At 45.9% G+C, this 12,594-nt stretch overlaps 1 protein-coding gene across 1 annotated transcript in view; it reads left to right on the forward strand.

The window, feature by feature from the left end:
* The window catches only part of MAP3K5 (mitogen-activated protein kinase kinase kinase 5), a 192,070-nt gene that overhangs the window by 158,308 nt on the left and 21,168 nt on the right, over positions 1-12,594 (forward strand). The window contains exons 22-24 of the mRNA XM_032407803.1: positions 4,279-4,456; positions 4,547-4,715; positions 10,439-10,624. Coding sequence (XP_032263694.1) covers positions 4,279-4,456; positions 4,547-4,715; positions 10,439-10,624 — 533 coding nt within the window. The remainder of the gene's footprint in view (positions 1-4,278; positions 4,457-4,546; positions 4,716-10,438; positions 10,625-12,594) is intronic.

Genomic DNA, 12,594 nt, shown 5'->3' on the forward strand with positions numbered 1-12,594 from the left:
CTCAGGTCATGATCTCAGGGTCCTGGGATCGAGCCCCGCGGTGAGCCCTATGTCGGGCTCACAGGGAGCCTGCTTCTCCCTCTTGCTCTGCCCTTCCCCCACTCCTCATGCCCTCTCCCTCAAATAAATAAATAAATAAAATCTTAAAGAAAAAGTTGACAAGACATTAGCACACAGACCGGTGAGTGAACTCCTGCCAGGCTTCTCTCTTACATCTGGAGGCTCCAGTAGCTCAACGTATATGAGCTGATACCAAGGGACTTGTGACCTCCGTGCTATCCAGAAACTGTCAACATGCTTCTGTGGTAACAGTTATAACTGAGTTTCTCCCCTGAAAGGCACTATGCTTTCTCACTTTTATAACTTGAGAAGCTAGAAATCTCAGGAGTGGATTTCATCACGTTTCCACCAAGAATGTACACTTACCTGCCTTAGCATCCCCTTTTCTCCCTCTTCCCACCCTTATAGAGGAGAGAGCATTCATTTTCCTAAAGAAGGCGAACCCCCAGTTGGCTTCTGCAGTCAAATGCTCTACCACTGAGCTATACCCCCTCCAGTTGGCTTCTGGATCCCACACACCCCTGACTTCTTCAGCTTCCCCCTCTCCAAGTAACTCCCACTTACCCTTGCACTAGTGTGTTCTGTCATAAACGAATCTTGCCCCTGACACTACACACTGCCTCACGGGCTAACACCCCAGTTTTTATGCTCCTCCTCCCAGCTTTAGGTCTTGAAGGGCAGTGTCTCCCGGTCTTCGCCACCTCTTCTTTCCCACCAGTCTAGGGTATGCCCTACATTGTGTCTGGTGTCACTGACCATTGAACCTGCCCTGCTCAGAGTCACTAATGAGATCTATTTGGCCAAATTCTGAATTTACTCATCTTCTCAGTGGCTTTTGGCCCAGATACTCCTTCTCTCTTCTGTGAGCACTCTCGTCTGTGGGCTTCCATGATGCCCCATTCTCCTGTTTCCCTCTAGCTTCATGGCTTCTCCTTGTCATTCTCCTTTGCTGCCTCCTTTTCCTCTAAATATTGGTGTTCTTAAGGTCCGGGTCCTCTGCTCTCTCCTCATCCCTCCCTAAATTATGTCATCCTTTGCTTTAAATACCATCTCCAGGCAGGGGACTACTAGGGTTATGTCTCCAGCTCCATCTTCTCTTCTGAGCTCCAGACTCATCCCATGGCCTTAATTTCTCAAACTGAATGCTCAAATCACACCCCTTCCCCACTAAAAATAACTTCCCCTTTAGCCTATATTCCTCTTCATCTTAGTATATAAGTAGTTCATTCATTCATTCATTCATTCATTCATTTCTTAAGCCAGAAACCTCAGGGTCATTTTTGATTCCTCCCTTTCATACCCTCATTTCAGTCCAGCAGCGAGTTCTATTGGCTACCCAACAAATATTAGATATCTAGTAAATATATGCTGGATGAATGACTGCATGAGCCCAACAGAGAAGGGTAATCAAATTTAAGATTAAACTTAAAATCTGGTAGAGGAGGGATTCAGGGCTGTGCACACAGGGCATGCAAAATATCTGCAAGTCCCTTTATTTCCTAGATGAGCCATAACGACCCTGGGCCCTGGATTTCATCCTTAAACATATACAGTGTTACCTCATGAGACTTCTCTTTAGGCAGGTGGTACCCAGAGCAACCTAAAATTCACAGGTACGACACAGGCCTTCTCAGTACTGGGTTATCAAATCACATAATGTGGCCAAAAAGCAGGACAAGTGAAATCCTCACTCCCTCTGTTCTTTAGATACACATATGTGCACAGGTACTTATATACAGAAACACGTGATAGAAACTCCTCACCTGGTAGCATTCTAGATAGAATTTAGTCCCAGGAAACAACAGTTTTGTCTTTGGCATGTAAATGATGCATGCCTCCATTTCTGCATGGAACATACGTTGAGAGAGGATCACCATTCTATAAGCTGGCAAAGATACCCTCACCGAGTCCTAGGGGTCCGCGGTGAGCTCCACGGCAGGCCTTTTGTGCCTTCCTTACGAAGATGTTGGCCATTCCATCAAGCCAAGAGAAGGGTGAGAGCTTTCTTCAGCTAGCTTTTTCTACCAGCAACATTTAACTCTAAGGGCTTGGTATCTAATAGCAATGCAAACCGTGCTCCCGTGCTTTAAGTCCATATTTGGCCAAGCTAGCAGCTGTTTTATCCATTCTGCAATATATCCCCAGAAGTACGAAGCGAAACAAAGCACACTCTAGATCTTGAAAACTCCCAGAAATGTCCTCTCAAATGCAGTCCTGTTTGGGTCCCCCGACAAACCTGTCTCCTCTTAGACAATCTTACTATTATCAGCAAGAGGTTGCTCATTTGCTTTATGCTATAGCAGCACTTCCTAAAATCTAGTCCACGAAATGCTGGGTCCATGAGCTGTCCCAGGGAAAAGGGCGTGCCATGGTCAAGTAAATTTGGGAAATGCTGCATGCAGGCACTTTCCCCTGCCATATCTTTTCAGTGTAGCCATTTGCACGCCCCTATACATTTAACTAAGGCATTATGGCGTTAAACTGGTAAACCCAGAACAGCTCTTCCTAGCTTCATCTCAATTCCTACCTTCTAGTGATTCAGCAGTGCGGCAAATTCAATGACAGCAGGTGGGTCAGCCAGTTCATCCTTGGGAGACTTTCTAGTGACTGATCACTGGGATGGTTTCCTCAGAGATGAACTATCCCGGGAAGCTATAGACATCTCTTCTTCCTCCCTACAGTTGAAACCAAAGCGAAGTCTCCCTCTAACACCTGCTTTCTTCACCTGAGCTACAAGTGGGATAGAAGAATAGAATGGTCCTCATGACATCTTTGATATAACCAAGGGGTAGATCGTGTCCTACCTGCAAGACTCTATGATTAAGGAAGCTCCTAGATATGGCTAACAAAACTCTTTTTCTAAGATTCAGCAGCTTGGAAAAGCTTCCCAGTGATAGGTGTGGTCAGGCAATCCATTTTCAGAGAAATGTCACTTCCTGCTATGTAATGGGATTTTTTTTTTTAATCTTCTGGATTATCACTAAGTGTGTTATTAGGTAAATCAAGTTCTTGGTAATATGGTGTTACTGCCTGTTGAGTATTTGCTTGTGAAAAATATTTTTAATAACATATATTTTTCTGCTTACAAAAATAATACTTGTTTATCGTAGAAGGTTTGGAAATTTTGGAAAAGTAAAAGAAAATCACAATCACCCCAAATCACATCTTTTAGAAATAACTACCATTCATAATATGGTATATTTTCTTCCAAGTATATAAATAACATATACTAAAACATATCTATATATGTGGAATCATAAGGGAGAGAGTCCATAGATAGTTGGAGGAAGAGGGGGAAGAAAAGAAAGGGAAGGTCTGTTTGGCTTTCATATATTTGTAGATCAGATGAGTGCTTCTCAAACATGTCCATCTGTCTGATCAATGTTGATGGCCCGCTGCCTCCGCCCCTCGCGGTTAATCATTACTGATTTGCAGTCACCTGGAACAGAGGCAGGAGTCTACTGCTGAACGACCATCCCATGTCTTTGAGCCTGGGGCCCTTGTTGATACAGCCCTAAGAGATCATGTGGTCTGTTGATTTCTAAAATTTGTATTTAGCAAAGAACGCTTTTTCATATGACTCTTTAAGCAGAACCCTGATTACATGACTGACTGAGCATATTTGTTTAAGGCAAAACACGGTTCAAACCTGTGTTCTAGAATCACAGAATCCTCACTCACCCCAGCTAGGGCAGCCCCAAGATGCTAAGGAGGACCCTTAAGCCTATGGGGACCATGGTGAAAAAAATATGAACTTGATCCTTTATTTTATTTTTAAAGATTTTATTTATTTGAGAGAGAGCACAGCAGGGACAGGGGGAGAGGGAGAAATAGACTCCCCACTGAGCCCAACGCGGGACTCCATCCCAGGACCCTGAGATCATATACCTGAGCTGAAGGCAGACGCTTAACTGACCGAGCCCCCCAGGCACCCCAGTGAGGGGATTGGAACCCAGGACCACTGGGCCTGGTGCTTCTTCCGCTGTTTCGTGGCCCTGAGGTATTCCTTCCAGGGCCTGGGAGACCCTTACACCATCCACCCCCTGCATGAGTTATATGTGGAGCATGGGATCCCTGACCAGCCTCTTAGCATAATTTCACTAGTCATTGGAGCGAGACACGTCTTGATAACTTGATAACTAATGTTGCTGTCTTTGGGTGAGTGTTTAGCATGTGTAAAGCATTCACGACCATGTCCTCCCGTCTCATGACAAGCAGAGTATCTTCGAAGCATATCCTTGCCTGTGCCTGTCCTGGTGGGGGACACAAGCGGCAGCAGTGAGTACGGCTCTGTTTCTCCCGATACGGAGTTAAAGGTGGACCCCTTCTCTTTCAAAACGAGAGCCAAGTCCTGCGGAGAAAGAGACGTGAAAGGAATACGGACACTCTTTTTGGGGTAAAGACCTGACCAACTTTGGGTGAAAGAAGTGTGTTGTGTGTCCTTTTAGAAAGGACGGTGCGATTTATGCTGTCTAAATTCTTCCAGCATTCCAGATGAAAATTTTGAAGACCACAGCGCTCCGCCTTCCCCTGAAGAAAAAGATTCTGGATTCTTTATGCTGAGGAAGGACAGTGAGAGACGGGCCACCCTTCATAGGATCCTGACGGAAGACCAAGACAAAGTTGTGAGAAACTTAATGGAATCTTTGGCTCAGGTATAACCTCTCGTGGATGCTTCGTTTCCCAGAGTTGACGTATCTTACCTGCGTCTTAACCCCTTGGCACTGTCACAGGCGACGTGGAGGCTTGAGGAAGCGGTAGAGTTCTTGATGATGAATCACACCTACCCAGGAGAGGAAAAAGGGCAAATCCCTGACATAGAAACCGCATTTTTGAACATAGCTATTTGTAAGTCACAACTTTTTCATTGTGGCCAAGTCCAACTGGCCTGCAAGCTCCTTTTACCCTTCATTCATTTATTGATTCGATCAACACTTACCCATTGGGCCACGTGACTTCCTAATTCCGATGGTAGCACAAGGCTCCCTGCCAGTCTCCTCTGAGCATTTAGGAAATGTTGCAAACACAACAAGGACCCCCGTGCTCATGGGGCTACATCCAGACGGACGGAGGGTGATGGGCAATAATCAGTAAATTATATAGTGTATCGGAAGGCTGTGTGGGCTGTGAAAAAACAAAGCTGGTCAAACTCTCACTCACCGGTATATTCGTTTGCTGGGCCTGCCATAACAGAATCCCACCGGCTGAGTAGCTTAAACAACAGAAATTTATTTCTCACGGTTCTGGAGGCAGAAGGTCTAAGAGCAAGGCGTCGGCAGGTTTGGTTTCTCCTGAGGCCCCTCTCCTTGGCTTGCAGATGGCACCATCTTGGCACGTCCTCACCCAGCTTTTATCCCTGTGCACCCCGGAGGGTGTCCCTTCCCCTTCTTATAAGAACAGTAGCCCTGTTGGATTAGGGCCCCACTGTTGTGATCTCACTTAACCTTAATTACCTCCTAAGACCCTTTCTCCACCTACAATCACATTGGAGGTTAGGGCTTCTGATTGGGGTTGGGGGGCGGGGACACCGTTCGGTCCATAATACCTGGGAAAATATGTTCCCTAGGATCCTGCTTACAGATCTGAGGAAGAATCCCCTCCCCAGTTCTGCCCCAGTACCAATGGGGTTTCCCCCAGCTCCAGGCCTCCAGTGCTGCCTCCTGTGTTTGGAGCAGACGCTCACATCTCTTAAGGATATCAGCCTCCACAGACATGCTTGGCCCCCGGCACGACACCTGTTACTTCCTTTCGGTGGCATGGGCATCAGGGACTTGTCTGCTCGGGCTCCTGTGGCCGCCAGCTGCCCCCCCTGCCTAGGCCTTCTTTCCTCCCTTCTGTCTTGGGAAAACAGCTGCGAAAAGGGTTGAGCTAGGGCGCCTGGGTGGCTCAGTCATTGAGCCTCTACCTTCGGCTCAGGTCATGGTTCCAGGGTCCTGGGATCGAGCCCCAAATTGGGCTCCCTGCTCGGCGGGGAACCTGCTTCTCCCTCTCCCACTCCCCCTGCTTGTGTTCCCTCTCTCGCTATCTCTCTCTCTCTGTCAAATAAATAAAAATAAAATCTTAAAAAAAAAAAAAGGTGGATCTAGAGGAGTTGGGTCAAGTTTGTCTCTCAGTCCAACCTTCTCCCTGTTCTCAGCTGTGCTGGGATAGAAACAGGGCAAGACTCTCCTTCTTGGCTCTTGTCTTTATCTTGAGAACCCCACGAAGTTTCTCCACTGATTCTGTCACCCTAGCAGCTCTCTAACGCCCACCTCTTTTGATCCCGTAGGAAGGGTCAAAGGTCACATGTGTGCCAGCAGGGTCTCTCGTACGAGGAGAACTGAGATGAGCACCAGCTACACTTTCTGGGAAGACCCTCGTGGGTCCTAGAGGAAAGCTGCCTCAAGCAGTTCCTTGAGGACCAGGAAGTGGGGGCTCCAGGCTGAGGGACAGCTGGGGCTCTGAGCTGGGGTAGGGTGAGTGCCGAGGGTGCTGCACAGGAATGGTGGGAGATGTGGAGGAGACGGGAGCAATTATGAACCTTCAGCTTCCTCTCTTCTCTTTCCTTCTGCTTACTCTGGTCATTCAAGGACTGGGGATTGGATGGTGTGAAATAAGAAGGGGAACCAAACTTAGATGGAAGGAGCATCTGGGCAGCAGTTGGAGGTCGTACATTCATTCAACAAATACTAAGCATCTGCTGAATGCCAGGCACTCGTCTATGTGCTGTGGACATTACAGTGAACAAAACTGGGAAAAAGAAATATCGTACTGAAGCTGGCATTCTAGCAGAGGAAGAAAAACAATGAATATTAGTAAATATTTAGGAGTAGTAGTGGTATATACAATGACATAGTAGTAATAGCAAACATAGTCAACATATACTAATAGTAGCAGACACTCTGTATGGGCCAGGTATTGTTCTTAGTATTTCATGTGTATTGACTCACTCAAGCCTCATGGCAATAGAACTGTAGTAATAGTTCTAGTGTGCTCATTTTGCACACGAGGATACAGAGGCACAGAGGAGTTGAGTAACTTGCCAGGGCCACACAGCCCTAAGCGGCGGAGTCAGGATTTAGACCCAGATAGTCTGGCTTCAGGATCTGTGCTCCTAAGCACCACCCCACTCTCCTCCCTGGGTGACAGCTCCCAGATGGTGACAAGGGCTGGTGGAAACGGGAGGGGCTGCTGCTGGCCATGGAGGAAGGAAAGGAAATCGCCATTAGCTGCTGCGGAGCAAAGGCTTCTCCGAACTGTGGCTGCTAGTGTGAGATGCCTGTTTCAGGTCAGAGACACGCAGGATGCAGGGATTGCCTAAATCTCATAATCATCCCAAGGGACAAGCTCTTCCAGTGCAGAAAGCATCTGCTTGTTTGGGGTTTTTGAAGGTCCGTCCGGCAGGACTGCCTTTGTCATGGTCATGGCACCGAGCCTGGCAGGAGACTTCACTTCCATGAGTGGGCTGAAATTCTTACATTTCGCAGTTGGTTAATCCTATTCAGTTGTCTGTGGCTTCCTGGTTTTTTCAGCACACCTGAATGTTCTCTATAAAAGGAGAAAGAAAAAACAATCTTAAAAGCAGTCATCAGAGGGCATGCCTTGGTGCACCAGCACGAAGGGACCAGTGAGGACCAGAAACTGTGGATCAGAATCACATGCTGAATCCCAAATCATCCACTGATAGCAAGGGTCCTTCTGATTGTATTGCTAAGGATGCTGTGAATCCCTTGCTGTGACATCACATGGTGGCCTGGTGGGAGAGCAGGTTCCGATCCAGGCTCGCTGCTGGCTCTTCCAGCCAATTGAGGCAAGAGAATGCAATGATCAGGAGCCTGGGCTCAGCCTCAGCTTGCCACTCTCTGCCCAAGGCCTGGCGTTACCATTTAACAGGCTGTGCGATTTAGGCAAGTTATTTAACGTCTCTGAGGCTGAATTTCCTAATCTATGAAATAGAGGAAACGCCAGTATCTACCTCATGGAGTTTCTATAGGGAATAACTGAGATCATGAGCAACTGAGAGACTAATAGAGTGTTTCACAAATGTTAACTATTATTATTGTTGTTGTGACCATTATCAAGCAGGCTAATCATAGTTGTCTAATCTCTTAAGTTCTTTTCTGCAACTAGATGGAAGTCATTCTTTAAGTAATCCTTTAAGTTTTTTCCACAATCGGATGGAAGTAATTCTTTTTGTTGTATTAAATATCTCTGGATACATCTTTACATTAAAACCCACCCCCTTTTTTAAGGGGGGGAGGGGCAAAGGGAGAGCGAGAGAGAGAATCTCAATCAGGCTCTACACCCAGCACAGAGCCCGTTGCAGGACTCGATCTCATGACCCTGAGATCATGACCTGAGCTGAAATCAAGAGTTAGGCACTTAACCAACTGAGCCACCCAGGTGCCCAAGCCTACCCTTTTTAAACAAGACCAAAAGTGCAGATGGTGGTCAGGTCCCCAAACCAGCCCACAAAAACCCTTTGGACCAATAACATCCTTCTGAAGTTCACTCATCATTTTTGAGGAAGTTTAAAGGATAAAGAATAGAGAGCACCTTTGCAGGAGAATCTGGATGGTGCTCTGCTCAGGAGACGCGCACTGTCAAACGCACCCTTCGGATGCTGAATCAGACTCCCTGACACTGGAGATGCTCATTTGTGTAAGCACGTTCATGCGTGCACGTGGACGCAGGGATTCGAACAGAAGTAACGGTCAGTGGATGAACTGCCCCAGACAGAAAACATTTCCGAGCAGACAGCGTTCCTTTGTAGCACAGTGGCCCACACATCAAAAAGCCCGAAGCAACATGTTCCTCTGTTGTGAAAACAAAGCTAATGTCAAAAAAAATGTTTGCTGTTTCAACTGCTGGCAAACATGTAGCTGATTTTTCACTAAGATAAGCTTCCAACTTCTGAATAACTCACATTTTTCTTCTTGAACATATTTTCATGTTATTATGATATTGCCTGTGAATCTTTACTTTGGGTGTAATTTAGTTGGTGGTAAGAAAAGAAACAAAGTTTATAATTGTTCCCGGTCTCGTTTTAATTCCCTTAATGACAGCTTTCAAGCTTTTCAATATAATCTTGTCTCATGAAAACACAAACATGAGAGGGAGTTCCCAAATGAAACCATACAGAGGGAGAGAACTTGGTGGTACATTGATTGTAATAGAATCCTAGAAACTGTAATTATCACAGCCTGATTGAGGAATTTAATTTTAATGATGCGGTAACAAAATGTACAATAGGAGATAGAAATGAGTATAATAAAAACCTCGTTTCTTAAAGTTAAATGAGGATAAATGACACCCTACCACGTTCCTTACACAAAGTAGAAGAATTCAGCTTGAGAAAGGGAACCTGTTTCAATATTATTATTATATTTTTAGTATATAAACTTGTCCATCAGTTCATTCTTACAACTAATTACGTCATCGGTGTGTAAGGCAGTGTTTCTAGGATGGATTCTGAAGTGAGCCCCTTTTGATTGAAAGGCATTGACACACTTTAAGGGCAGTCGAAGTTCTGGGGGCACCTTGGAGATGGCCTCACCTACCTGAAGGAGGTGGGGTCTTAAGGAATTCCAGCCATAGTGCCGAGTCGAGCCCCACAGAGACTGAAATTTGTGCGGGATTCTGATTACTTCATGTTCCAGGAGTTTGTACATGTCTTCTCAGCTTTGGCTTAATGTTAATGAACCCCTTGGCGTGCCATTTCCATTTCCGTCCATTTCCTTCTCCTCTCCATGTAGATGGTCGTTCTCAATCCCATTGCTTCTGCTCTCCCTTCCTTACAGCTAGAGGTACTCTTGCTGCTATTTTGTGACTTGTCTCTCTGGGCTGACTTTGAGCTTAAGATCCTATGGCTCATTGCCTGATCTCTCTTTAGTTCCCCATTAAAATTTCTAAGTGGGGGGCGCCTGGGTGGCTCAGTCAGTTAAGCAGCTGCCTTCAGCTCAGGTCAGGATCCCGGGGTCATAGGATCAAGCCCCGCATCGGGCTCCATGCTCAGCGGGAAGCCTGCTTCTCCCTCTCCCACTCCCCCTACTTGTGTTCCCTCTCTCCGGTCTCTCTCTCTCTCTCAAATAAATAAATAAAATCTTTAAAAAAAAAAAAATTCTGAGTGGTATTGCCTCAGCCTGTCCGTGTTTGGGGAAGGCTCTGTATATCTGACTAAATCATAGCTATTGGCTGACATGTGGGGTAGGTACCCTTCCTCCCAAAGTCTGATTATTTCTTGGGTGGTTGGTGGGGCTAGTGGGGCATAGAGTTCCAATATGGCCTTTTCCCTCTGGGGGGAGGCGCTTTGAAGCCCAGTTCCCAACAGGGGCTGTGGCAATGGCAGGCTCATGATGAATGTGTCTAGCACAGATCAACTGACAGGTTTTATTCACAGGGGGCCGAAGAACCTAAACTAAAATGGGAACATATCACAACCCTCATCGCAAGCCTCAGAGAATTTGTGAGATCCACGGACCGAAAAATCATCGCCACCACACTGTCCAAGCTGAAGCTAGAACTTGACTTCGACAGCCACGGCATTAGCCAAGTCCAGGTGGTGCTCTTCAGTTTTCAAGATGCTGTAAGTATGATCTTTTGCCAATGTTTTTCCACAAACGTCCAACCAAAATTGGAAAAACAGGATAAAACATAAGTTCCGTTATCTTTTCTTTCTTTAATAATCCCGATGACCTCTTTTTTTTCGATGGTAAAGAAGTGTGAGCTGGTTGCCTCTCTGTGTGCTTCTAAGGAGCAGATTTGTTGTTATGTGTTTGTATCCCCCAAAGTTAGATACCCATGAAATCGAACCCTGTGGGAAATAGCAAAACTAACAAACATCTCCCATGGCTGAACTCTGTTCTTATGAAATCATGTAGCAGGTCACTATTTTGGTGACTTTAGCCACTCATCTCAGTCGTGCACTTTCTAATTCTGTATGAGAACTGCCATCTAGTGGTCATCGAGGAAAATGCAACCGTGCAGATTGGAATGATCGCCGCTGAATAAAATCAACACTTCTTTTTTCCCCCCTTTTTCTCTGGTTTCCATATGCAACACTTTAAACATGTTTGTTTAATACACATTAATTCATCACCGAATGAAAATTAGTCCACGAGAGATTGCTAAAGGCTCCGTCCTCTCAAATGGAGTTGCTATGCAACACCAAGTAGAAGCCAGTCTTTCAAAAGCCTGATTCAACCCGGTAGGTGCTCTTGGTGAGTGAGACTTACCTGTGGAACTCTGTACCAGAAGAGCCTGGAGCCGCTCCTAGAAGGCCTTCGCAGGATGCGGGAGCCTGAAATAAGAGAGTTCTGGCCGTGCCTCTGGTGTAAATATGAAAGCACTTTGCACGATGGTACTTAAATCCCCCAAATTAACTCACTGCTAATGTATTTATTTCTCCTGCGTAGATGTCTTGACAATTGTATTTGGTGCATCAAATGATCCCTCCTTTAAAACCAAATTACAGTCCCTCAACAGCCACTTGTGTACCCTGAAACTCCATGTAAGCCCCTTGGTCCTTGTGCTGTACTGTGGACAGGGACAACACTCCTGACTTGACTGAGCTCACGGGGGATGAAAGCAAGTGGCAGCGCCTGTCACTACTAATTAAGTGCTAAAGGCACACTTCACTGCAACTAGGGAAACCTAACCATCTGCAAGTAGAATGAAATAATTTGGTGATTTTGCACTTGCCCACACCTTTGGCTTCCAGCCTAAAGGCTGGAAAACCAATTGGCCAGTAGAATTCAGATTGAGAGTGGTTTAGTTGTAATCGTGGGCCTTGAGCCCAGGTCACACTCTCTGTCTCTCTCTCTCACACACACACACACACACACACATGCACACTTGCTATTGCTCACTCACCATCCAGGATAGGAATGAACCCAAAGAATGTACCCTGTTTAATGAAGAGCTATGGGGAGCGGGTCATAGTTATAGAGGATCCCTCTTCCATCTTCTGTGTGTGACTCATGAGAGAAGTGTTCTAGTTTACTAAATGCTATATACCCTACATTAGTCAAATAAGCAGGCAATTCCTTTAAGAAATGAAGGTACAAGAACAAACTCATTCTGAAAGGATTTCCTAGAACAAGCGTGAGCCTAGCAATGGTTCACTTCTTTTTGGGAGCAACTACTATGAGGAATTCCTCAGACCGAGGAATCCTCCCTTCAAAACTGGGGGATTTTGATGAAGATAGACCAAAGGCAGGAATAAGCAACTGGAACTCCAGCTCTGGGCGTGGGATTGCAGCTAGGTCACCTTGTCCTTGCTTCTTCTAAATTCTCTGGTCAGAGCCCAGACCTTTTCTTGGAGGGTCGTGTCAACCAGCAATTAGTGGAGTTAACCCAAATTTTAAATAAGTTTTTCTTGTCTTTATGATAATGGTTATTTTTTTTTAAGATTTTATTTATTTATTTGACAGAGAGAGACGCAGCGAGAGAGGGAATACAAGCAGGGGGAGTGGGAGAGGGAGAAGCAGGCTTCCCGTGGAGCAGGGAGCTCGATGCGGGACTCGATCCCAGGACCCCAGGATCATGACCTGAGCC

Source organism: Phoca vitulina, unplaced genomic scaffold, assembly GCF_004348235.1.
Source record: "Phoca vitulina isolate PV1807 unplaced genomic scaffold, GSC_HSeal_1.0 scaffold9, whole genome shotgun sequence".
Lineage (NCBI taxonomy): Eukaryota > Metazoa > Chordata > Mammalia > Carnivora > Phocidae > Phoca > Phoca vitulina.